The following is a 26205-nucleotide window of genomic DNA, read 5'->3' as shown; positions in this document are numbered from 1 at the left end:
GTGGGTTCTATAATTGTTCTAGTGGTCAGGCTGTAAACATGCTGACCTGTCTGAGGGTCACTTGGCTTTTGACCTCCCTTTCTATATATATATATATATATATATATATATATATAGGATTTCATTAAAAATAATACCTGTGCCTACATGGTCTAAAGGATAATGCACCCTATGAGCTGGGATTGTGGGTCTAAATCCTGCCTGGGTTACTTCTTCTCTGTTTAACCTTCTTCAGCAGTAGCCCAGGCTATAAAAGTATTTAAATGAGCTGGCAGCAAAGCTACTGTTTTGTTTGCATGAACAAGATTAAGAATTCACACTCCATTTAGCTTTCACAGGACAAAATCCAGCTGTGTGCCAGGATCCTCAAAATACAGTGCTGTTAACAATGTTACTGAAGAGTTCTCTAATCCCCAAAGGGCAAATCATTATGGCTTATTATTTTTTAAAATCTAGTTTGAATGCATTACTACATGACTAATTCAGTTGCCAAAACTGGTACAGTGAAAGACTGCAATCCTCATTACATGCCAAAAAGTTTGGAATTCTTTAAACGTAATTCTCCTCTTTGTTTTCATGCTTCTTCAGGCTGTAAAGAACCTGAAGAAACCATTCAGAATGAAATGAAGCCATCCAGTGTTCACTCTGTAACACTATATAGAGGTACTGAGCCATTATTACTATAAATGAAACATGAGCAAACTGGACAGTGCACAAACATCTGCAAAAACATCTGTCACATAATTTCCAAATCCACATAATCAAATTATTCAGATTTTCATGGATATAAATCTTATGCACTAAAATGTAAAGCATTGTCCATGCAGAAATAGATATATATGAAACATATAAATGAAAATGTCTGAGCTGTCAGATTATGGATGTCTCTTGGCATGCGAGAAAAGCTCTAATTAACCATAATTAGCATGACCAGTATTGTTCAATGGTGATTTGGGGCATCTTTGCCCTATAACTTCTTCAGAAGAAATCTACTACTATCTATGTCATATAGTCACACAGTGACCAAATTTTGCCCATTTAAGTGTGTATGATGGAGAAAAATAGACACCCTGGGGTTGTTAAAGTTTTCAGATCAATATAATACTCATTAAAATCTAATAAACGTTTAAGGACGTGGCGCTAAGCGCGCGGAAGGCCGAAGAGTAAAGTCAGTGTACTCCTAGGACCGGGAACGGATGGAGGGATGGAAAGAGGGAGGGAGGATGGCTCACGGTGAAAATGTGCTGGGACAGAGGTGGCCGGATATTTTTTTGGGATGGGGTGTGTTTTGGGGCGGTCGATCAGGCTCGTGTTTCAGGGCCGTGGGGGGTCGGGGCTGGCCCGAATTTTTGGAGTATACTAAGATTCATAACTGCACCGGTGGACATAAAACCGCGGAGCTCGGGCTGACGCGGTGGGTGCTGTCTGCGCGCAGGGGCCTGGCGTCGGATCCCCCAAAACACACAACACTCATCAAAAAGCCAACACACTCCCTGCGATACACTGCAGCTGCAGATTCGCCGATCTCGGCGAAAAACTTTCTCCTTGAGGAACTGCATGTCTAACTTTTAGACATGCTCAGATTTGTGGACTCACGGACTGTCCTGCTACTTGTAGCGACACAATGTATTTTGCTAGCCGTTGTCAGATGTCAACGGGAGGATGACCGTAAGTTGGACATTTATTATTTTGTGTGTGTGTGTGTGTTTTCATTGAAATCCTAAATTTTTTTCTCCTGGTAGTAAATGCCTTTGGTGTTACCGTGGCGATAGGAGGGGGCAAGTTTGTGCAGGTTCAAAGATATTTGACTCTCTCTTCTTCCTCACGTGGACTGTGGATTTGTGTACTTTTCTGTGTAATTAGAACAGAATTAACAGATCTGAGACCTTATAGCAGCTGTTCATGCGGTAGAAAAAATTAATATACAAAATTCCATAGCCTTGAGATGCAAATTTTAGCCTGCCCGCCGTGCGCTTTGTAATTGAAAACCTTGAGTGGGATTCGGGCTCACGGGTATCGCGAGATCTAGACAAAGCGCAGCAGCTTTCACGTAAATTCCTAAATAGTAAACGGCCCTCTATTGGATATATAGTGCACTATATAGGGTCTGAAGCCAGTATTGCATACCCTATGTGGTGCACTAATATACAGAGTATGGGCATATTTGAGAATCACACACAGCTGTATTTCTTCCTTAAAGAAATTCTCACCTTACCTTGCCTGGAGCTGAACAGTCTAGTATGCAGCGAGTCAATGAAAGTTTTTCCAGACGAATACCACAGACTGCAGCCATAGCCAAATAGTTATATAATAGTGTGACTTTAAACATTAAAAGGTTTGATTTTGGTATGCATGGTAAGGTGTACTGCTTTTATTACCCGACCTGGAGAGAGTATTGTGCCATTTGTCAATATTATGTTAATGTTATTGTTCAGTGCAGTTGTGTGATTCGTAGAATAGTGCTCTTCTTCAGGGAATAACCTTTCTTAGAAGAAAGGATCTAGTAACGTAAAGGATTCTGAATTTTGTTCCTCTAGAGGGATCCGTTAGCCTAAAGGTTCTACAAAAGGTTTCACAAAGGTTCCCAGAGAAATTATGAAAAAAACTTTTTTTTTTCTATAAGAGTGTAGGTAAAAGTGTCATTGGTAGGATAGTGTTATTAGAACTACAGGATTCCTCACATTACTAGGTAAGATCAGAAAATGCATTCATTTTGTGCTGTTATGCTGTTATAATTATTGGAGAAACTTATATTCTGATGATTAACACAAAGTTAGAATTGAGATACGGTGCAGCACCACTTGTCACTGCTGTTTAAAGTAAAGCTAAGTATTTTCTCAGTTGCTGCTAACTCAGCATGCCAGGATGCACACCTGTGTGTGTATGAGCATGTGAGAGACAGAATAAGACCAACAGTGCATCCCAGGATGGCTCAAATGGTGCTTCATCAGCAAATGTTCAAAGGGGTTTGGTTTATTTGTTTAGTGTTGGGGCATAGTTCACAGGGTCTGAGATTGATGGGTTTGACAAAAGGTGGCCTGTGGAATGTTGTCCAAGGGGACCAAAGCCACCAAGGACAACATCAGACTGCCACCAGTGTAGGAATGAGACTAGGACAAGGGAAAAGTTCAGATGAAGACCAGAGAAGGATTCAGACTGGCAGGTTCAAAGGGCCAGGAAAACCAGCTGGAAGTGAGACTGAAAGGTGGGCAAGTTGAAGCTGTGTGCATCTATTATCCTTTTCCTTTCAGGGATAAGGATTGATCGGCAGAGCTGATGAGGGTTTTCCTCTGCCTGATCTTGTTTTCAGTTACTTACTGTCCCCTTTGGCCAATCAGGCAAGAATGTTAATTACAGGAACATCGGGGTGAACTTATTTAAGCTATAAAGAAAATATAGGAGCACATAAGGAATTTTAAAGAGTAATTGTTGATCTTGTGGTTTTGGGAACTACACTTGGGCCATTCACTTATTCGTTTCCCTGGGAGTTTTAAATACCACTGTTACACAAAAAGGTCATGCACAAATGCCTATGTGTACGTATATGTGTGTGCATTTGTTTGGGGCCTGCCCTGTCCAACCCACTGAGGTGTGTTTGCACTACGGTGGTGAGACCATTAGATCCAGATGGAGATTGTGAGTTTGGTGTGTTTGCTTAAGGCACCAGTCTGTCAATGCTGCTCTGTGTGTGTGGGTGTGCGTGTGTGTGAGAAAGGCCTATTCATGCCAGGTCTGGTGCATGAAGGATTTGGTTTCACTCCGAATCAGTTCACAAAAGGCCATATTTACAGTACCTACAGTGTACTTTATATTTACATACATACAAAGGGGTGTATAGATACACATTATATATACATTTAGATCTTACAGTATCTTTATATTATCAGCAATATTCTCAGTCGTGGGACATATTTTTCATGAATCTGAATTCTTTGACATTCAAATTAAGATTTATAAACATTGTGATCAGATGATATTTATTTGCATGGTACACAAAGACACAAAGTACTGATACAACAGCTTGTAGTTTGTATGAGGGCATGTGTATGTGTTCACCTGTGTCTTACTCCTACACATCTCCTCTGTGCTGGCCCTCTGGTGGTGGCTGCAGAGGAGGACTTAGGCGGCTGCATCCAAGATGGCCAGCAATTCGAGGACCGCGCAGTGTGGAAGCCTGAACCGTGTCGAGTCTGTGTGTGTGACTCGGGGTCAGTGCTGTGTGATGAGGTCATCTGCGAAGAGCTGAGGGATTGCAACAATCCCATCATTCCACCTGGAGAGTGCTGCCCCATCTGCCCTGCTGACCAAGACCAGACTAGCGGTCTGCTTTCTCACACACCTCTCTCTGCTCACTACACCTGTTTCACACACCCTCTGCTGTTTGTTTTGTGTTCTGATATTGTCACATGTAACCAGGCTCCACCCAGAGTCTTCAATGGGAGGGGTTAAGGTTAGATGACAATTGACTTTGGAATTCAAAACTAACAGTCTGGGGGCAAAAAAAATCACTTCTGAGTTTTATGTTTTATGCATAAAAAGAAAAATTACTGAGTGAAAATGAAAGTTTTTCAGCATTGTTCTCTTAGTTAACTGCACACTTATTAATACTGTTTATGGTAATATATTTTGCTCTTTCAGTAATCTCAAAGGAAAGCTGGTTTGCATTTGGGTTTATTCTGAAATCAAAACTGCCAATTATGTTTTTTGGCCTGCAAATCCATTACATATATAAATGCAGGATTACAATTTTAGACACAGAAACGGCCAGACCACATGTATTAGTTATAGTATTTTTATATTTCTCAGTATGGTCCTCATTTTAAAGTATTATTTTTATTACATTTTCATCTCAGAACCCCATTAGTCATAAATGCTGCCTCTAGTACACTATACCCGCAACTGCCATGTGAAACCAATATAGATTTAGAAATCGGATTCACTGATCATGGACTATGCTGAGAAAATCGCTTTCATTTGAACAGTAAATATATAATGTTTGCTTAGCTCTTATGCTGATATTTACTTTGGTCTTTTGCTCTTCAGGTTGTTTATGTGAAAGGGTCTGGAAAACCCCTTCATCAAACAGCTGAACTCAGAGGCCATTAGACCCATTAGAGTAGCAGCTGAATTCAATACAAAGTGATTCACTGAAACAGATTGAGACTACCAGACTATTAAAACAGTCATTCATTTAAATATCTACATGCTACATGAGAAACGTGGAGCATCTTTTTGAAAAAGCATTTAAATTCTGAAGCCGGGCAATATTGACATAAAACTGAGAAGTGTTTTTATAGCAGCTTTTTAAAGCTTTCCATGCACAACTTCACATGTTGAGGCAAACCTGACTGTTAACTGTGTTTGTGTTAACTGTGTCTGAATTTCTTACCATTCATTGAAGTGGTGCTTGAAAAGTCTTTAGAATTTTCATATGATAATTGATGAAACACTGAGATCAACACATTTTGTGTGAAACACTATGCATTTTGTTTAACCACTCCAGCAAAGACTCTTTATTTACCTGCTATTACTGCCAAAGAATAAGTGGTTCAAGACATGTTTAATTTCTATACATGTATGTTAACTGAACCACTGCTGCCGCTTCTTCCCTTCTTTTAAAACACTAACTCAGAAAGCAGAATGGGTTCAGAGCATGATGTGGTGGTGGTGCAATGAATCAGTGTAGCGGTGTTGTCCAGTTTTAAACCCCTGTTTGTTTTCATGCAAAACCTTTGTTAAATGGCTTTGTCAGTAAGTGGAGGTTATTAAGAGCTTGGGGGTTTTCTAATTACCGCTTATGTACCGACCATTTTAAGAGGTGTTCTTCTGAGCTCTCTACAGTTTTAATCATTTCAGCTTCTTATATTTTCACATCATTATTGTGACTCTTGATTGAACCATGAAAGGTGTTATTCTTCAAACTTTGTCATCCAGAATAGGTGCTAAAATTACTGTGGTTGTTAATGTCCATCAAAAATGTGTTATTTTTTTAACGTTTCTTTTTTTCCATCCCCAATCTCCTCATTTTGTCACTGCACTACAGAGACCTTTGGTGCAAAGGTGAGTGCAATGATTTTTTTTCTCTGATTATAAAATCATATGATAATATGTTAGAAATAAAACAAACAACATTTAATATTTAGGAAGAATAAATACATTATACCCTTTAATCTGAACTTCAGACTGCCTTGGTTGTACTATATAACATACAATTTTTTTTATTTGTCACATCATTCAAAATCTAATGGAAATCTCTCTGTTATTCTTTTAAGGGACAAAAAGGAGAACCTGGCGATATTGCAAATGTAAGTTCGTTTATTAAGTCTAGCAGCTACGCCAGATTTATTGTAAACTATTTATGTTTTACATTTGTATGTATTATGGACCCCTTAGAAATTGTATTTTAACATTGTAATATATTACCTAAAAATATTTTTATTGAATAAACTTTACCTTCTATATATTATATACTCTGTTGAGCATTACACCAGCTATCGGAAGAATAATGATTTCTTTAGAATTTAATTCCATCAAGATGGGCTTTAATGATTTTTTTTGTTTGTGTTTCTGTAGGTTCTAGGACCAAGAGGACCGGCTGGCCCCATGGTGAGACATTTCAAAGAATTTTAATTCACCTATTTATATGATGATTGTTGTTATAGAGTTAATGTGCTGTCAAAGTATCTCCACCAGGGGGCTCTGTAAACTACCATGTGTTTGCCTAGAATAACAGTTGTATTTTTTCCTGTGACTCTTAGTATAGACATATTTAGTTTCTTTCACATCTTTCATTTAGTTTTATTTAGAGTTTTTGCTGTAAATGAAGTTTTTTTTGAATGTTTAACCTTATACTCTTTGCTATTTCAGGGACCACCTGGGGAGCAGGGACCACGCGGAGATAGAGGCCCTAAGGGTGAGAAGGTAAGTCAATTTACATTTTTGACATTTTTTCTACTCAGACCTAAGAGACGAAGCAATGAATAAGACATAACACTCAACAGGCTCTTGTCATGTGAAAAGGGGTTGTTCTAATCTCTAATCTTTCCTCTTTGCTTTCTTTCTTTTCTCATCAGGGAAGTCCAGGCCCAAGAGGAAGAGATGGCGAGCCCGGCACTCCAGGTAACCCTGGACCTCCCGGACCACCCGGACCACCAGGCCCAAACCCACCTGGACTTGGAGGAGTGAGTTTTTCTGTCCTCTCCTCTCTGCTCCTCTCCTCTCTTCTCCTCTCTTTTAATGTAATAAAATTGATTGTTTTTCTTGCATTTAATCTTAAGATTGTTTGTTTTTGTGTGTGTGTGTGTGTGTTTGCAGAACTTTGCAGCTCAGATGGCTGGAGGTTTTGACGAGAAAGCAGGCGGAGCTAACATGGGTGTGATGCAAGGCCCAATGGTGAGAGACAAGACATAAAATAAACACATTTAATATGATCATTAATCACTGTATAATGTGATACTAGCTATAAAACAAGCTACGTGAATGGGTAGATTAAAGATTCTATAAGATCCTTTTGGATTAGAGGAGAAATGCAATTTTAATTAATTGTATCACAGCACTGTACATACACACCACACTGTACAATACAAACTTGAAATAATAATAATTCGAAACAGATCACTGTGATCCAACCATATAGAATGTACAGGATTAGTTCAGTCTGTACAGCTGCACCCTCTACTGATGAACAAGAGTTTTCATAATTCACCTGTCACTATAAGCCTTTAAAGTAATGATACAAGCTCTCTTGGTCATGTACCCAAACTCAACAAATTATTATTACACTAGTATTGGCTGCACATTCCAAATGATCCGAAAATAACATTACATTTTAAATGATACTTTTTTCTAAACCATGTGACATTATATTCATTGCATTTCTGAAATTATGCACTGAATGAACTTTTTATTTTTTGTAGGGCCCCATGGGTCCCCGTGGTCCTCCTGGTCCCACTGGCGCACCTGTAAGTATATGGATACATCAACCCACTATAATTTACACATTTTATTTATAACCTGTCTGTATATATTGTCTGCTTCATTATCATATGTCTAATATCTGGATTGCAGTATTTGAATGATTAAACAGCAGTAGATATTGTTTACTTAATAATGGCATAGATCTTGTGAAAGAGTGAAACAGTGAAAACACTGGGGATGATTTTGAGATATTAAACATTAAACATTAAAGGATTGCATAAAACATTAAAGTTCACTTTGAAAGAGAATAAGTAGGTTGGGAAGTCTAATTTCTTGGGGAAAATTGCCCTTTAGGGAACTGACACATTTGAGTCATTGATGAAGTACTTACATGAGATATATATGACTCATAGTGTGCATCTCCTACATACGCCAACACATCCTGACACTCTCATCTGTTAAATTGTAGGGCCCACAAGGGTTCCAAGGCAGCCCGGGAGAAGCTGGCGAACCTGGACCTTCTGTGAGTATCACGAATGGCCTCCTTCCATCTGGCATTTGCAGATTGCACACATTTAACTGAGAAATATAATGTACACATCCAGCATTGTATTTTCCTTTCCTTTCCAATTTTTTTGCATAAGTTCACATTGTTGTTTATTCCTTCAGGGCCCTATGGGACCTCGCGGCCCACCAGGACCACCTGGAAAATCTGGAAGTGATGTGAGTAAGCTATTCATAATCCATTGATGTCATTAAGCAGCTGATGCTGATTCTTGGTGCTAAGGTGAGTGTCTAACTGTTATGCTTGCACCTGTTCTTCTCCAGGGTGAGAATGGCAAACCTGGTAAGCCTGGTGACCGTGGACCCACAGGATCTCAGGTAAAAACCATTCTACAGAATTTGTCCCATGTATCATCTTGTTTGCATGTATTTTTTTGAGCCTCTATAATGTAAGGTGTAATTTGTAAAAGACCAGTTTTTTATTTCAAATCTGTGTGTGTTTTAAATAGGGAGCTCGTGGATTTCCTGGAACCCCTGGCCTTCCTGGCATCAAGGGACACAGAGTATGTTGTAAAATCTTATTGTCTGATTAGCTATACTTTGATGGTTTCACAGTTTGAGTGTCTTGATTGAAGTTTAACATTTAGGCCTTATGTGTATATGTGAAACTGATATCTGTTTGTATTTGTAGGGACACCCAGGTCTTGATGGTGCCAAGGGAGAGACTGGAGCTGCTGGAGCTAAGGTACAAAATCACAATGTCCTTCAGATCATCCTGTACAAAGCACATCCTAGCTAGGGCAAAATAAAGTGTTCTACCATATACATAGATGTGTATATTCACACATGGTCACACATGGAGGTTTGTGCCCCATTAATTGTAAAATAAATTCCACAAACCCCACCCAGTACAGGTTTATCTGATTATTTTATATGTACAACAATATATTGTCTATTTATCAGAGCCATGGAGCATTTCCATTCTGGAAATGTTCACAGACAGCACACATTAAGCCCAAGTTGACAAAATTTAAAGGCCTAGTAATTCTACATTTCATGAGGCTTGGAATAAGCCCATTTAATCAAAGAAACCCATCAAACAGTGTAATACTATAAGAAAAACTATAAGAACTCAATAATAAGCATAATAAAATTGATAAGGGGTTGTGATTTTAAAAGAAGTACACTAATATAATACACAGGTTTATACACAGGTTTCTCTAATGTAGGTGATGCACATATTTACAAATTTGTAACAACATTTTCATAACCTTAATTTAATCCTAGCTGACAGTGCAGGCTATATGCATTTACACATATTTACACTCTATTTCTTCCATTAATACATGGATATGGAGTACAAATATTTCCTTTTGTTAAATACATAAAACAAAAATTAATCTTAAACATTAATCTCTCTACACTTTATTGTTACAGGGTGAGTCAGGTGCACCTGGTGAGAATGGCGCCCCTGGACCCATGGTGAGTTGGTTACGTTGTATTATGTTATAAACCTGTCCTAGTGACCTAGAATTTAATACTTAACACACTTATCCATAAAACTAATGTCTTTCTCTTGCCCTTGCTTTTCTCTCTTAGGGCCCTCGTGGACTTCCTGGTGAGAGAGGACGCCCTGGACCTTCTGGAGCTGCTGTGAGTGTTTGGTTACAGTATTATAGTATTCCATACTATATACTATATACATAAAGTAGTGCTAGAAAAACACATGTAACAGGTGTATTATAACAATCAAGTGGTTGAATGACCAAATCTAAACTATTCATTAAATGGGATTTTAAGCTAAACCTTTTTAGCCATGCTTGACTTACTCTCATCTTGTGTCTCTGCAGGGTGCACGTGGTAATGATGGTCTTCCTGGGCCTGCTGGTCCTCCTGTAAGTACTGCCTCTCCCACTGACAAGCCTTAACTTTATTTGAACTGAGCAATAAGCTTTGCTTATTCACATTACATTAACTCTGAATACTTTGATGACTATGCAGGGTCCTGTTGGTCCTGCTGGTGCCCCAGGTTTCCCAGGAGCCCCTGGTTCCAAGGTAGGTCACACTTGTCAGTCTCCTGAGTGAAATTAGCTCAGGTTTTAAGGAATATTTTATGTTTAATGGGTTGGCAGTTTAGAAATGGAAAAAACAGTAGTTTCTCTCTGCTACTCTTCACTTTACAGGGTGAGGCCGGACCTACTGGTCCTCGTGGAGCTGAGGGAGCTCAAGGACCCCGTGGAGAGGCTGGCACTCCAGGTTCTCCTGGACCTGCTGGAGCCGGTGTATGTAAAATACCTTAATATATTGTTCCAGTACTTAGGCAATATCTAAAACAAATGTTCTTCTGCTTGCCCTTCATGGAGGCACCTGTACACACAGTGTTCTACAGCTCAAAATTCTTAGATATACATTGTATTTTGACACACAGTCCATTTGATTTAGAAAATGTTTTTACACATATTCTACTAAGTTGTATACAAGCCTTTCATGCTTTGGAATAGTTTAACAACACAGAGATCAGCTGCAAGCACATGAATTCTATACTAAAAACAGAGTAATATACTGTTATTCAACATTCAGATGATCCCACAATACAAGTTACAATCCTTTCTAGATCTTACCTGTGTAATTTAACATAACTCAATGAAGCATATTGCTGTATGTTCACTGCTACATAAAAATTTATGTTGCACTACAGAGGAATTTTGTAGACATTTATTGAGTGATCAGAAATATAAATGATACACTTTAATTGTTCAAAAATTCCAATCATTTTTATAGAATCATTTTTATTCTTTTTTTAGGGTAACCCTGGTACTGATGGTATTCCTGGTGCCAAAGGATCTGCTGTGAGTTTTTTTTCTTCATTATTTTGTATTATATAATTTCAGCAAATTAAATCCAGTTGAAGTAAATCCTCTAACTGTGCATTTAAATGAAGTAGACAACATTAGGATACATAATATTTTGAGCACTGTAAATTTAATTTGATTTTAGAGTTTTATTGGTATTTCATATTAACTAGCTTGATTATACCTTATTATAACCTGATGATTTCAAATTAGACATCAAAATGTTACTGACTGTTCAAGATAAGACTCCACTCTTAATTGGCATGTTCCTCTGCAGGGTGCCCCTGGTATTGCTGGTGCCCCAGGTTTCCCAGGACCTCGCGGCCCACCTGGACCTCAAGGAGCTACTGGACCTCTTGGGCCCAAGGGTCAGAGTGTAAGTTTTCATAATGTTTGTGTGGATTTGTTATTATCCTTTCATTTGAATACATTTGTGTATTAATGGATGTATGTATATTGTGTATTTTAACAGGGAGACCCAGGTATCCCAGGATTTAAGGGAGAGGCTGGACCAAAAGGAGAGAGGGTATGCCATAATTATCTGAATAATCATATTTGCAATCTCTACTGTCATCATTATCACATTATACATTTTTTATGATTAGAACAGTTATATTTGACTTAATCTTGGTGTCTTCCTACAGGGTGTAGCAGGTCCTCAGGGTGCCCCAGGCCCAATTGGTGAGGAGGGTAAGAGAGGACCTAGAGGAGAGCCCGGTTCTGCTGGCCCTCTTGGACCTCCAGGAGAGCGAGTAAGTCTGATAATATTTCTTGATATAACATTGCTGTTAGCGCATATGGCCATGGTCTTAGTATAGTATAAATTGTAGTACAAATCTATACAAATCCACATAACTAATAATGTGAAATGCATCTATTTCTTTTTACTAGGGAGCTCCAGGTAACCGTGGATTCCCTGGTCAGGATGGTCTTCCAGGTGCTAAGGTGGGTAAAATAGCACAAACATTTTTCACATCAGCAGCTGCCAGGATTTGTATCACTACTGGTAAACGTTATACAAGTTATTCTCAGATGCTTGGATGCTGAACACTTTTCTGGGGTTATAACAGGGTGCTCCTGGTGACCGTGGTGTTGCTGGATTGTCTGGACCAAAAGGTGCTAATGGAGATCCTGGTCGTCCTGGCGAGTCTGGTCTTCCTGGAGCAAGAGTAAGTAGCTCCATTCAAACTTTGCTTAGTGAAGGTTTCTTAACAAAACTGATGGTTTTGGGGACTCTGGACTTTATCCTTGCTCAGTCATTTGTCTTACACTTTGTAGACACACTCAATGATTGTATTCTTGCTTTTCCCGCCCTTTCTTGCATGTTATAGGGTCTCACTGGCCGTCCTGGAGATGCTGGACCCCAAGGAAAAGTTGGCCCCAGTGTGAGTATCCCATCATCTCCATTTACCAGCATCTTTTCTCATTCAGGACTTCAAATTTCAGGAAATGTCATGCCTAAATAAGAAACAACCAAATTATAACAAGATATTAATTTCTTCAAGGCTTTCTTTTGATATTGTTTGGATGCTGAAGGGAATATGTGTTATGTGGGATTGTTTTTTATTTTATTTATTTTTTTACCTTATATAGGGTGCTCCTGGTGAGGACGGTCGTCCTGGTCCCCCTGGACCTCAGGGAGCTCGTGGACAGCCTGGTGTGATGGGATTCCCAGGACCCAAGGGAGCCAATGTAAGAGAACCATAAACCTTCATCTCTGTGACTTGATTCACAATTTGGAGAACGTATATTTCAAATATTTGTCTTGTCTCATGGCACATATATGTATCTTCGTTATTTAGGGTGAGCCTGGCAAACCTGGAGAGAAAGGACTTGTTGGCAGCATTGGTCTCAGAGTAAGTCATCCTTATTTCGACACAGTAACTTATAGTGTTTACTTAAAGAAAATCCCATAATCAATGTACCCTGTCTTTGTCTGTTTTCAGGGTTTGCCTGGTAAGGATGGTGAGACTGGAGCTGCTGGTCCTCCTGGCCCTGCTGTGAGTTCTGTTTTATATAAAGAATTTCTACTATTTTAACTGAAGCTATAATGAGCAGATTGTACTTATGCTAATTTCCTGGAGAAAATGTGACCCCTTTAATAAAGTAGTAAAGTAGTAAAAAGTTCACTATGATCATCTGGGTATTGGGGCAAATAATTCAATAATGCTGTATTTTATTAAATAGCTGGTAAACAACAGGACATTAGTACTACTAATGATATTCTAAACATTGTATATTGTCATTTCAGGGACCAGCTGGAGAGAGAGGTGAACAAGGACAGCCTGGTCCTCCTGGCTTCCAGGTACAATAGGCACATTTTTACAGAGAAACTCATAATCACCTGTATTTATCATAAAATGCACATGTAAAACATCTGTTGTGGTGCACTGTTCTTATAAATATGTGGAAAAAATGGCCGCTTCTGGTTACAGTTGTACATTTGCTCATATTTAACTTTTTTTTGTAGGGACTGCCTGGACCTGCTGGACCACCAGGAGAGGGCGGCAAACCAGGTGACCAGGTGAGAATGACTCTTGACTCTGCTCATCCTCCTTCGATTGCTCCAACATGATTAATAGCAATACTAATTTTGAGTATTATAACCCCAAACTTTCTCTGTTTGTCTTTCTGCAGGGTGTTCCTGGAGAGGGTGGTGCCCCTGGTGCAGTTGGACCAAGAGTGAGTTCCACTCTTTTAACACATATACTAAAAGTGGATCAGTACAGTGAATTCCTTATTTGTACCAGTCTCAACTTTTAGAATGATAACTCCATATCTTTGTCCATATCTTTGTCAGGGTGAGCGTGGTTTCCCTGGTGAGAGAGGAAGCGCTGGACCCCAGGGTCTTCAGGGACCCAGAGGACTTCCTGGAACTCCCGGAACTGATGGACCCAAGGTGAGATTTTTGATATCACATTTTAATTGATCTGCAATTCAGCATCTTGCCTATGATACAGTTTTACTGTATTACACAATAATTCCTAGTGTTGTACCTGTTTATGGTATTGATCTCAGGATCTGTGAGACACCAGTAAAAAGTATTATATATAATATATCCCATTATAGGGTACTTTTAGTTTGCTTCTGTTTAACTCTGGATAGTATCTGATTTTGAATGAGTTCATTTAGCACTAAAGCATTTGTCCTACGTTCTTTGGATGATTAACCGTTCAAATTCTTTTTAGTACTTTCCTTGAAGAGAAATATTCTCTTGTAGGCTTTATTTAGGGGTTCTCCCAGATGGACAGGCTATGGAACCCTTTAGGGTTTTAGATGGAACTTTTTTTTGTTTCGTTCCAAGACAAAATTGTTGATATGAAGCCATGTAAAAAAATCCCTTTACATTATGGATTTTCCATCAGTCCATCATTAGTTCCTGATCAGTAATTTTTCTCATGTTGTGTTACTGTATTGTAGGGTGCGATAGGCCCGGCTGGTTCTGCTGGTGCCCAGGGTCCTCCTGGTCTGCAGGGTATGCCTGGTGAAAGAGGTTCTGCTGGTATCTCTGGCCCTAAGGGTGACAGAGTAAGTACATCTAAACCTAATCATAGAGCTCTTTGAATGTTATCTACTCCACTATAAGCCATAGTTCAATTGAAATACTTTTACTGACTGACTTGAACAATCTCGCCTTTTTCAGGGTGATACTGGAGAGAAAGGACCTGAGGGAGCTCCTGGCAAAGATGGTGGAAGAGTGAGTGCTAAACTATGTCACATATTGATGCTTTTGATTTTAGCATCAGGTTCAGTTTTAAATTATGTTCTTAAATATGTTTTTCTTGCATCTCTCTGTAGGGTTTGACAGGCCCTATTGGTCCACCTGGTCCTTCTGGTCCCAATGGAGCTAAGGTAAGAATCTGAGAGTCATTCTCAGCTGCTGATGCTTTATGTATGCTCTTTTTTGTTTATATAAATTGGATATATTCTTAAGTGATATTGATATGTCTTTCTTTTAAAGGGTGAAACTGGTGCTATTGGCCCAACTGGACCTGGTGGAGCTCGTGGTGCTCCTGTAAGTTGATGCTGTGTTACTTTGAGATCTGTCTAAGCTAAGCATGGTTTCCTGTTGTCTCTTTACACATGATTTTATTTCTTCTTTTTGTAAACTTCTTTCTTTTCTCTCAAGGGTGACCGTGGTGAGGTTGGACCTCCTGGCCCTGCTGGTTTTGCTGGACCCCCTGTGAGTAGGGCTACAATAAAAGCATTAAATTATGTAACAAAATTCTGCATAAAGTTATTATACAAATTGTCAGCCACATGAGTAAATATGGGTGCTGAATCATTACACCTTCATTAGAATATGGATTTCCTCCAATGAGCAGTGATAATTTAGTCATTGTATATCACCAATTAGTGGATCAGTTTTGCATAATTGGACACAGCTCAGTGTTACAAAATAAAACGGAAATGAAGAGAAATGTAAATGAATATGCACACACTGAAGATGATTCACCCCAGGTAATTACAAAATGGGTTTATACCCAAAGCAATGATAACTAATCCATAATCACAACTCAAACATCATAAATATCTTGGCTGTATACAGTAGTGAGTTGTGGATCGTTTGTTGACAGATTGGAAACTAGATATACATGAAAATAGGCATGTAAGGAAGCGTTCATTTTCTACATGCCATTTTGAAGTGCTCTGTACATTATAAGCTATACTAGCTTTAGATAGACCCAAGGCTGAATTGCTCTCCAGTTTAACCACAATCGGAATAGAAAGCCATGGTACAAATTTTTGTTTAAAAAATTATTTGTGTCATTTTACAACACTATCTTCAGTAAAAGTGATAACAGTATTGCTAGTATTAGCATGACCAGCAACCTTAGTTACTAGTTTAGTTAGCCTTTCCCAGTATAAACAGCCACTGCATGATGATCATCCAACCTGCCCACTCTATCATTCACTTTAGTCACTAAATTAATAGTCTAAATACAGATTTAGTTTGAGCCTCAAAAATGTTTGAAATTTGGGGTGACATTATCTTAATGACTAAACATTTGATATAACACAGATAAATGTGTCTGTAATTCAGAATCAGCACATTTAAAATATACTGATATTCCTTATCAGGGTGCTGATGGCCAGCCTGGAATTAAAGGAGAGCAGGGAGAATCAGGCCAAAAAGGAGATGCTGGATCCCCTGGACCTCAAGGACCTTCTGGAGCACCTGGTCCAGTTGTAAGTAACATTTCACAAAACATCTACTTACATAATATTAGATCCTTGCTTAGTTACTGTGTAATGCTAATATTCCAGTGGAGCAATTGCTTATTCATATTTTCAGCCAAATGTGGTAATATAAAATAATGTGTATGTTAATGCAGTATGTTAATGCACATTTGCTTATTTCAGGGCCCAACTGGTGTCAGTGGACCTAAAGGAGCTCGTGGAGCACAGGGAGCCCCAGTAAGTTATTGTTTTAATCATTTTATCAATGTATTAAAAAATCTTATGGTTGTGTTTATTTAGCTGTTTTTTTAGTTTTGTCAATTATCATGTTCTATAGAAGAATTAATCTGAATTAGTGGATTAATTGTGTATGTTTTAGACTTAAAGTTAACTTGATATTCCTTATTCCAGGGTGCTACTGGTTTCCCAGGTGCTGCTGGAAGAGTTGGACCACCCGGTCCAAATGTAAGCCATTTATTAATACACAAATCTTGGTTTATCAATAATGACATGTGAATGTACTCCTGCCATGAGAGACCAGGCCTTAGATTGTTTAATAATTGAGGAATTATATTGCGTGAAACATACTTTAAATTGACTTAAAACGGGTAGATTTTGGGTTTCTTGGGTTAATATTAATATAATATTTGGATTATAAACCAACACACCTTAAAGTATTTTGTATTTTTTATTTAATTCCTGTTTATATTTAATTTAGGTGCATAATAAACAGCAGCCCCCAGCTTTCAATCAAAACATTTTGACCAATCATACATATTTTTAAATTAGTATATAGTATAGAAACCTGGTCATTCAGCACAAAAATAAAAATATATAAAAAAAAACACATATTAATTTGAAATTAGGTAATTTTTATTGACTGCTAAACTGGTATTAGAATTGACTAAAATAGGCATAAACCTCTAAGGGTTTTTAATACACCATTGATCATAGTAGGTTAAGAGTAGTTGGAGGCATTGCTCTATTCTTGCTATAATTTATTTTTTAACCACTTTTTATCTGTGACTGTTTCTCTTTTAGGGTAACCCTGGTCCTTCTGGCCCTGCTGGTCCTGCTGGAAAAGATGGTCCTAAGGGAGTGCGCGGTGATGCTGGTCCCCCAGGAAGACCAGGAGATGCTGGACTGCGTGGACCTTCTGGACCCCCCGGAGAGAAGGGAGAGCCTGGAGAGGATGGCCCCCCTGTAAGGCTCCAACTTCCATCATTCCAGAATTTCACTAAAAGATCATTCATCAGAATGCCTCCTTAATTACTTTCTTGTGTCTTTCTCTTCAACCATAGGGTCCTGATGGTCCTACTGGTCCTGCAGGTTTAGCTGGTCAGCGTGGTATTGTTGGTCTGCCTGGTCAGCGTGGTGAGAGAGGTTTCCCTGGCCTTCCAGGACCTTCTGTGAGTAACAAAAATCCATATATCACGATAAAAACACACCAGAAAAACACATTATCATTGTAGAAATGTCAAGAGAATGCCAGAAATGCTGCCATTTTAATTGGACTGAACAGATTTTATATTGGTCATTATTCATCTAGGGTTCAGTGATGATACTGATCAGACATATATATCATATCTTAAATCTGTTAAACATACAGTTTCTCATAAATATTGCCAATTTTCATTGGCAGATGCAATAGATACTGATAAATCAATTGGTTGAAATACTGATGAATTGGTATATTACATACTTTATTTTTTATCTACTTCAGGGTGAGCCTGGCAAACAGGGTGCTCCTGGTTCTGGTGGTGAGCGTGGCCCTCCTGGCCCTATTGGACCTCCTGGACTGACTGGACCTTCTGGAGAACCCGGACGTGAGGTAAAGATTTGACCAAAATACATAACACTAAACTTGATTTAAACAAAACCTCCTCAGAATAATGTGTCTCACATCTCTAATATCAAAAAATCATTACTGGGGTAATAGATGGCCTGGAACGACCATCATTAGAATGACAGATAACAGAGGCAAGAATTTGGTACATTTAAATCTAAATTTATATTTAAATCACAAATTAAGAGAATCATATGTTCACTGCCCTAACTTGGTTCTTTGGTTTTCTGCTGGATCTATGAGCCTAGCATGTAGCCACTTACTAAAATCACACATTTTTTCTTAATGACAAAATATGTAAATAAATCATTAAAATAAAATAATCTTAATGTATTTTTTTAAAAAAAAGTAATCAAAATGAAAACTGTGTTATCATCCAAGTCACTTTGCATATTCAGACAAAACATTCCTTCAAACATTAGGCCACACATCAGACCTGAGTCTGCACAGTTATGTTTTATTTGTCTTCTTAAGATGGCTGTTGGTCCTTGTGATTTTAGCTATCCTACATAGTTTTATCACAACTCTGTCTGAACTTTCTGAACCACCCAGCTTAGGGGTATTGCAGAAAGTTAGATAATAAAATCCAACTTATTTGAAATGGCCACATAGCTGACTCCAGACTCAGTCTGTTTCAGTAACAAATTCCAGCTGTGACCAACTGATTCAGGTCTGGTTGTAGTAATCAAGACTTTTTGTGCATGCACACAATATAAAGCCCTGACAATCATCCACAGAAGCTGCAAAATATCAGTTAAAGACCACACAGCACAAGAATTCTTCTTAAAAAAATTTTAAACTAAAAAATATTCACAAAACTAATAATTAAACCAATATTTAAACAGGAAACAATTTATTTTTATGAGCAGACTTTGACCAAGTGACACAAGAGGAGCAAATTATTTGTAATTAGGTCAAATTAAGTCTTCATCAATATTATGGACTTAGATGCAGCATGCACAGAGAGAACCACACAGAGGCCAAGTAAGAAGTGCAAGACTACTTGAATACTTTTATGAAAATAATAATGCAGAACCCAAGTGCATTGCATATTTAAGGAACCACAAGGAATGCTTCAGGAAAAGAAATTAACTACAGTCTTGAGTGCAAGACAAAGCTCCCCAGTTTCACTAAAGTACAAGTTCCTACACCTGACATTGAAGTACTCACTTACCTGTGCATTCTACTGAATCCCCACCGATATGATGTTTAATCATGCAATAATCTTCCTTGTAGGACACTTTATATAACCTACATTGTGGCCAGTTTAGATCACCTGTAAAAAATAAAGTTTCTGGCCTAGTTGCTTTTATATCTTATCAGCATCAATGTATTAAAAATGGCTTATTTTTTAGAACTTATTAAATATTTTTTATTCTCAGTAGTTTGTAAGACTGGACAAAGTAATATGATATGCCAGCTAGCAGATTTCTGGACAGGACAATGGCATAACACTGGAACGATGATTTCATGTGACCAATAGTATTGATTACTGCCAAAGTAATATTGGCATTTTGTTGTGGAACAAAAATTGATAAAAATTAGCCAGACATTTTAAAATAAGAGCTAGCTCACAGTTGAACCAACCCTCTGATTTAAAGCAAATGATAACTTGTTTAGCATAAGGGAACGGTTATGTTAATTTTTGACGTGTTTGGTTTTATTTTAGAATAAAGATCATAAGAGGGTAATACTACACACTAATGCTGGGCTATGTTTTGAATCATAAGCAAAGGATTGAGACAAATCTGCACTGAGTCAAACTTGCTTATCCAGACCTGAATTTGTGAACAGTGTTTTCAACCATACTTAATGGCAAAATGGAACTTGATGCTGTTTCTCCCACACCTGGATAAGACAATAGTAAATACAGTAAAAACATTTTTGTTTCTCTTTGTCTTAAGGGTAATCCTGGATCTGATGGTCCTCCTGGCAGAGATGGTGCTGCTGGTGTAAAGGTAAAGATACCTTCTTAAAGATACGAAGATAAAATACAATGACCTGCTTATTTAAAATTTTGTAAGCTTTCCCGAGTCAGAGAAATATAACACAATTTTATAGGGTAACTAAAAATTTACGCAGACAACAAGCTAAAAGCAAGTTTGTGTCTCCTGCAGGGTGAACGTGGTAACACTGGTCCTATTGGTGCTCCTGGTGCTCCTGGTGCCCCTGGTTCTCCTGGTCCCGTTGGTCCTGTAGGCAAACAGGGAGACAGAGGAGAGAATGTGAGTACTGCAGTCACAGGAATAAGAGATCCCTTATTTACTAGGTGGTTATTATACCAGAACTTAAAATGAACTCACCAGCCAGTCAACATTCTCAGTAGATAAAAATGTGTGTGGCTTGTGTTTATAAAATTAATGAGAAAACAAATTACAAAATGGAATTATCAATCCTTAACTGGATGATAAATAATCTTAAGTATTAACTTCATCATGCTGGTGATGGAATAATGATTTGCATTAGGTTGTTAGAAGGGTCAGCTAGAAGTATTTGTCTGTTCTTTTTGCCCTGATCTTTTCACAGCAACTATATGCCATTACATTAAGTAAAAGTATAGAATTTACACTTTAAATGTTTGTTAATTTTAAGCCTTATATAACAACATTATTTTCCTAACACAAGTTGACAAATTAAATGGCCCTTCAAGTCTACTCAAAGTCCTTTGAGCTCTTTGGAAGAACCATTTTATACATTTAACATTAAAGAGTTACTGCTCATAATTTGCTAATGGCTTTGGCCAATATTTATTAATTTTGCGCAGGGTTCTTAAACCTACAAAACAAACAATTTTAATATTTGCATCCAGAAAACAGAAACTCCTTTGTAAAAGAGAGCAACACTGGGTTTTTATTAAATCCTTGACAAATATTTAATGTCATAGCTTGCACTCATAAGAGTAGTGCTAATCCATTTCCTTTTCCTTTTTATAGGGACCACAAGGACCTTCTGGAGCTCCTGGACCTGCTGGAGCAAGAGGCATGGCTGTGAGTATTTAAATCAAGAAACAAAACAAATTATCCATTAATATTGTCATGGTTGTGAATGATATTTATAAGATCTAATGTGGCAGTATTGCCATGGCAGCTCTATGTGTCATATTATATTGAGCACCTTTATATATTTTTTCTGCTCCAGGGACCCCAAGGTCCTCGTGGAGACAAGGGAGAGGCTGGTGAGGCTGGAGAAAGAGGACAGAAGGGACACAGAGGATTCACTGGTCTGCAGGGTCTTCCTGGACCTCCTGTGAGTTCACTCATTCAGTTATTTTGTCTATAGTGGTTCTCTCTCAACTCTGATAAAAAAATAAAAAAAAAGTTTGACAAGTTGTCCTAACTAATGTTTGCAATTGCATTTGTCATACAGGGTTCTCCTGGTGACCAAGGTGCTGCTGGACCTTCTGGACCTAGTGGACCTAAGGTGAGAATCTTCAGAGCATATTATTAGTGCATTATTGTAGAAAGAGCTGAACATTTAGAATTTTGAAACTGTTCATTTCTTCTGTGTAGGGACCCCCTGGACCTGTTGGTCCAGCTGGAAAGGATGGTGCAAATGGTATCCCTGGACCCATTGGACCCCCTGGCCCTCGTGGACGATCTGGAGAAACTGGTCCTTCTGTAAGTATAAACTTAATTAACTCTTAGCAATTTGTCTTGAAAGATGGTGTCCAGAGAGAAAGTAGCTACTGGATCTACTTTATCTCCAGACCAGGGGTCTAATTTATTACAGTGTGTGTAAAAAAAATTCTAATTCTTAGAGTATTATTATAACTTGAAAACTGATATTTAACACATGTGCAGATGTTGACGAATCCTCCTTGTTCTAAAGTACTCTACTCATGGACAGCCACATTTATTTATATATGAAAGTGCCCCAGTTACCATATATGATGAGCAAACCTTTTGCCCCAAGGACGTTTTGAAAAGCTGCAATGACATGAAAATCCCTCACTACCTGAAAATGGAATACATTGCAGCCTGAACAATATAATGCATTTTATTATTTGGCTCATTTTTGGTTAGGAAATACCTGACCTGTCTTTGTTTTCATGCTAAAATGTAGAACTACAGTAGACAGGACTTGAGTTTGCAGAATAATATTGTCCTGCCTAAAAGTGGGACGAGCTGCTGACACAGATCATTTACAATTGCAGTGTTGAAAACCCACTCATCACACTAAGCAAGAGATTGTTACATGCGTAACACTGCATGTTTCAAATTGACCAAGGTGACACTAGCCATTGTCTGCATCATCACAATCATTCTTTAGATGCAGTTTTCCTTCACATTTCATCTGTGATATCTGTCTGCACCTTGTTGGCAGCACCATAGTCAACAATTACTCTGTCAATTATGCTTGACAATAAATGGGACAGGGCCTCCTCATCAATTTACCCACAATTATACGTTTATACCACAATGTAGACCACAATATAGAAAAATCTCTAAATTATACCCACATCCTTGCATATAAGAATAATTAGATAAATCACATTCTATGCATAAATACACATTTATACACAAAACCATGCATACACATTTTTAATGAATAAGACTTCAGGTTTTGCTTAAAAATCAAACAAGTATAGTATGATTAATACTAGTATTATTTATTCTAATATGCAATAAAAAAAAAAAACTTACAATACAACATGCCAAAACATTGTTGATTTCAGACCTGCTGAATAAAAAAAGGAACATGCTTGATTATTTTCTTCTTTGTTTATTGCCATCTATCTTTAGGGTCCTCCTGGTAACCCTGGACCCCCTGGTCCTCCTGGTCCTCCAGGCCCTGGCATTGATATGTCTGCTTTCGCTGGGCTGGGTCAGACCGAGAAGGGCCCCGATCCTATGCGTTACATGCGTGCTGATGAGGCCTCCAACAATCTGAGACAGCATGATGTGGAGGTTGATGCCACCCTGAAATCCATTAACAGCCAGATCGAGGATATCCGCAGCCCTGATGGATCTCGCAAGAACCCTGCACGCTCCTGCCGCGACCTGAAACTCTGCCACCCTGACTGGAAGAGCGGTAAGAATAAATATGAATTAAGAATAAAATAAGAAATGAAAATATGAATAAGAAAAAGAATTAGAGATCAGGTAGGTAAAGGACAATGATGTTATGACGGTAAAGTGATGTTAATATAGATAATAATATTAAGCACTCACTTTGAGATATACCAAAACAGCAATACAATTTTCTCAGGCATATACATGTGAGGATATGATTGCTGCATTAGCAAATGTATAATTTCAACATGTGTCCACAGGTGAATACTGGGTGGATCCTAACCTTGGCTGCACTGCTGATGCCATCAAGGTCTTCTGCAACATGGAGACTGGAGAAACATGTGTGAAGCCCAGTACAAGCAGTATTCCACGCAAGAACTGGTGGACCACTAAGAGCAAGGGCCAGAAGCATGTGTGGTTCGGCGAGAACATGGGCGGTGGCTTCCATGTAAGTTTTGAATCAGCTAAAATATTTATATAACTTTTCTGGTCAAAACCTACATGCAAGAGCGAATTGGAAATCATCCTTTTAATTTTGCAATTAATTTTGAAATTAAATACTGGCTCTCAAAATGGCCATTATGTTCCTGTTTTTCTCCTGTTTTCTTCCATTTCACTTTTATGGGTAATGAGGCTAGAACTTTGCTTCTGAGGTACATGAAAAAGTAGATCAGAAAAAAAAAATATACATAACCCAGCAACAGCTGAGGCGGCGCAAACCTTTTGTATGTAAAATATTGTGCAAATTTTCTATTTAGGGTTTTATCATCATCCTATGTGGGCATGAATGACAAACGTGGGATTTATTGCCCCAGTCTTTGCTATAACTTGTTATTCTGAGCTTTTGTGTAAATGTCAAACTGGAACCCAATGTTTCCGTCTGATTCTTTATGTCTCTGAATTTTCTTTGTTTCATGTTGCTGAAACATCTTTCCCGATTTAGTAAGCATTGACAGAGGAAAGAAAAAAGACAGGGTGGCATTAGTCACATACTTTGCCTTTTTTTCTAAATGTTATGTTTGTCTGATTATTATTCTTTCTGTAAGTGAAAAATAACAATGCATTTTTCATTCTCTCTCTCTGATACAGTTCAGCTATGGTGAGAAGATCCCGACTCCAAATGTGGCCAGCATTCAGATGAACTTCCTTAGACTGCTATCTAGCGAGGCCTCTCAGAGTATCACCTACCACTGCAAGAACAGCGTGGCCTATATGGATGAAGCCACTGGCAACCTGAAGAAGGCTCTTCTGCTGCAGGGTTCCAATGATGTTGAAATCAGAGCAGAGGGTAACAGCCGATTCACATACAGTGTACTGGAGGATGGCTGCAAGGTGAGATTCTCACCCACATACACAATGCAGACAGTGTCTCACAAGCTGATTTCAGTGTCATGTATTGTTAATTATGATTCATAATAACTTGACCTGGTTACTCTGTTTTACAGAAACACACAGGCCAGTGGGGTAAGACTGTGATTGAGTATAAAACTCAGAAGACATCTAGACTGCCCATCGTGGACATTGCTCCTTTGGACATCGGTGGAGCTAATCAGGAGTTTGGAGTGGACATTGGACCAGTCTGTTTCTTGTAAAAAAAACAAAACAAAACAAAAAAACAAATGTGGGACACAATATAAGACATGGAAAGATATAAATGATAAGCAATAGCTCCATGAAGAAGCAATACACTCTCCAAATAAAGAAATATGGAAGTAAAGGAAAAGGAAACCAAATTGAAAATTGATGAATGCTTTTGTCTCAAACACACAAAAGTCGTGCATTTAGTGCCCTGGAGACCAGCACTAAGCAGCACTGCCCCATGAGTCTCTCCCTCTGAAATCCAGCCATGTTTCCCCTCAAAGCATCCTTCTTTCTAATGGGAGCTGAGATGAGGAAGTAACGAGTGAGCAAGACGGAATGAGTAAGAGATGGAAAGTACAGAAACATGGCTAGATGTCATCACATTCAGCAGGTGGGAATGGTGCTTTAGAGCTGGGTGCATTTTGGCTGTATACAACAGAAGCCCCTCCCACTAAGACCATCTTGAACCACACCCAGTCCCACTCAGCCCCTCCCACTGCTTCCTGACTGTGACTCAGTAAAAGCATCACATTCTGTTAGGTATTGTGAAATGTTAATACTGGGGAGGGTGGGAGTTAATATTTACTGTGTATAATAAAGTAAAATCCTGGTTCAGTTGTTGTAAAAGTCTGTTCTACAACAGCTAGATCTATATATTTTCACAATTATATGTGTTTGCGTGAGAGAGAGTGTGTACCTGTGCACACCAAAAATCTTTTTGGGGGAAGTGCAGTTTTTAGTTTTCCTTTCTTTTTTTTTTTATAGTGTACTTCAGTATTTTCCCCTTGACTGCCCATTTAGGAAGTGTTGTCCCTTTACCAAAAAAGCAAAAGTAAAATAAATTTGGACGATATTTCTGGTTTTGTTCATTTGTATTATCTTTTTTTTAAAAGCTACCTCACAATAAAAACCTAAGTAATAATCTTGATGTGAAGTCATCGTAAGTAGCTCTGGGGGATCTAAGACAGGGGTTCATGCTTGATCCAATCCATCTTCAGAAGGTGCTATTAGTTTAAATCTGTCCGTAATTATTCCCTAAATTGCCACATCCTCTCTCTACTAGCCTCACCCAACACATACAGCCTGCTCTGACACTGCAGATTGACCAGAATATTGAACAGGAAGGAGGGGCTCCTCTGCGAGTAACAGAGTGTCCCGAGCAGGATGTGTGTATTTGTGTGAGGGTGTGTATATTTTTGTTATAATTAATATTATTATTATGATCACTCTTGTTTGTTTTCTTTTTTTTTTCATCCTGGTTTTGTTACGATTTTAATTAATGTAAATTGGAAATAAAGGAAAAAACAAGGAA

The 26205-nt window shown here is 38.3% G+C and overlaps 1 protein-coding gene across 2 annotated transcripts; it reads left to right on the top strand.

Moving 5' to 3' along the window:
- The first annotated feature begins 1300 nt into the window (after positions 1 to 1300).
- Positions 1301 to 26205, top strand: col2a1a (collagen, type II, alpha 1a). 2 transcript variants are annotated; one of them, XM_058389752.1, is made up of 54 exons: positions 1301 to 1668; positions 4112 to 4321; positions 6044 to 6060; positions 6273 to 6305; positions 6574 to 6606; positions 6868 to 6921; positions 7074 to 7181; positions 7315 to 7392; positions 7917 to 7961; positions 8387 to 8440; positions 8587 to 8640; positions 8746 to 8799; positions 8931 to 8984; positions 9113 to 9166; positions 9859 to 9903; positions 10021 to 10074; positions 10272 to 10316; positions 10423 to 10476; positions 10605 to 10703; positions 11226 to 11270; positions 11551 to 11649; positions 11746 to 11799; positions 11918 to 12025; positions 12165 to 12218; positions 12344 to 12442; positions 12605 to 12658; positions 12867 to 12965; positions 13076 to 13129; positions 13220 to 13273; positions 13525 to 13578; positions 13744 to 13797; positions 13911 to 13955; positions 14074 to 14172; positions 14694 to 14801; positions 14917 to 14970; positions 15072 to 15125; positions 15235 to 15288; positions 15403 to 15456; positions 16356 to 16463; positions 16638 to 16691; positions 16866 to 16919; positions 17496 to 17657; positions 17756 to 17863; positions 18178 to 18285; positions 20205 to 20258; positions 20418 to 20525; positions 21234 to 21287; positions 21439 to 21546; positions 21667 to 21720; positions 21810 to 21917; positions 23043 to 23331; positions 23573 to 23760; positions 24402 to 24644; positions 24758 to 26205. In XM_058389752.1, exons 1-54 carry the CDS (start codon positions 1575 to 1577, stop codon positions 24902 to 24904), a joined length of 4482 nt encoding a protein of 1493 aa, XP_058245735.1. In that variant the 5' UTR covers positions 1301 to 1574; the 3' UTR covers positions 24905 to 26205. The 2 variants fall into 2 exon arrangements, with proteins under 2 accessions (XP_058245735.1, XP_058245736.1); XM_058389753.1 differs by lacking the exon at positions 4112 to 4321.

The sequence above is a fragment of the Hemibagrus wyckioides genome, linkage group LG05 (assembly GCF_019097595.1).
Source record: "Hemibagrus wyckioides isolate EC202008001 linkage group LG05, SWU_Hwy_1.0, whole genome shotgun sequence".
NCBI classification, from domain to species: domain Eukaryota; kingdom Metazoa; phylum Chordata; class Actinopteri; order Siluriformes; family Bagridae; genus Hemibagrus; species Hemibagrus wyckioides.
Note: the sequence above shows the minus strand (reverse complement) of the source record. Positions and strands in the feature narration are given on the sequence as shown.

Bases quoted from the DNA above. Each gene is read 5' to 3' on its own strand.
- col2a1a (XM_058389752.1), top strand. From the start codon at position 1,575: ATGCTCAGATTTGTGGACTCACGGACTGTCCTGCTACTTGTAGCGACA. The intron at 6,306-6,573 runs GTAAGTTCGTTT...GTGTTTCTGTAG, and splicing joins AACCTGGCGATATTGCAAAT to GTTCTAGGACCAAGAGGACC. The intron at 11,650-11,745 runs GTAAGTTTTCAT...GTATTTTAACAG, and splicing joins TTGGGCCCAAGGGTCAGAGT to GGAGACCCAGGTATCCCAGG.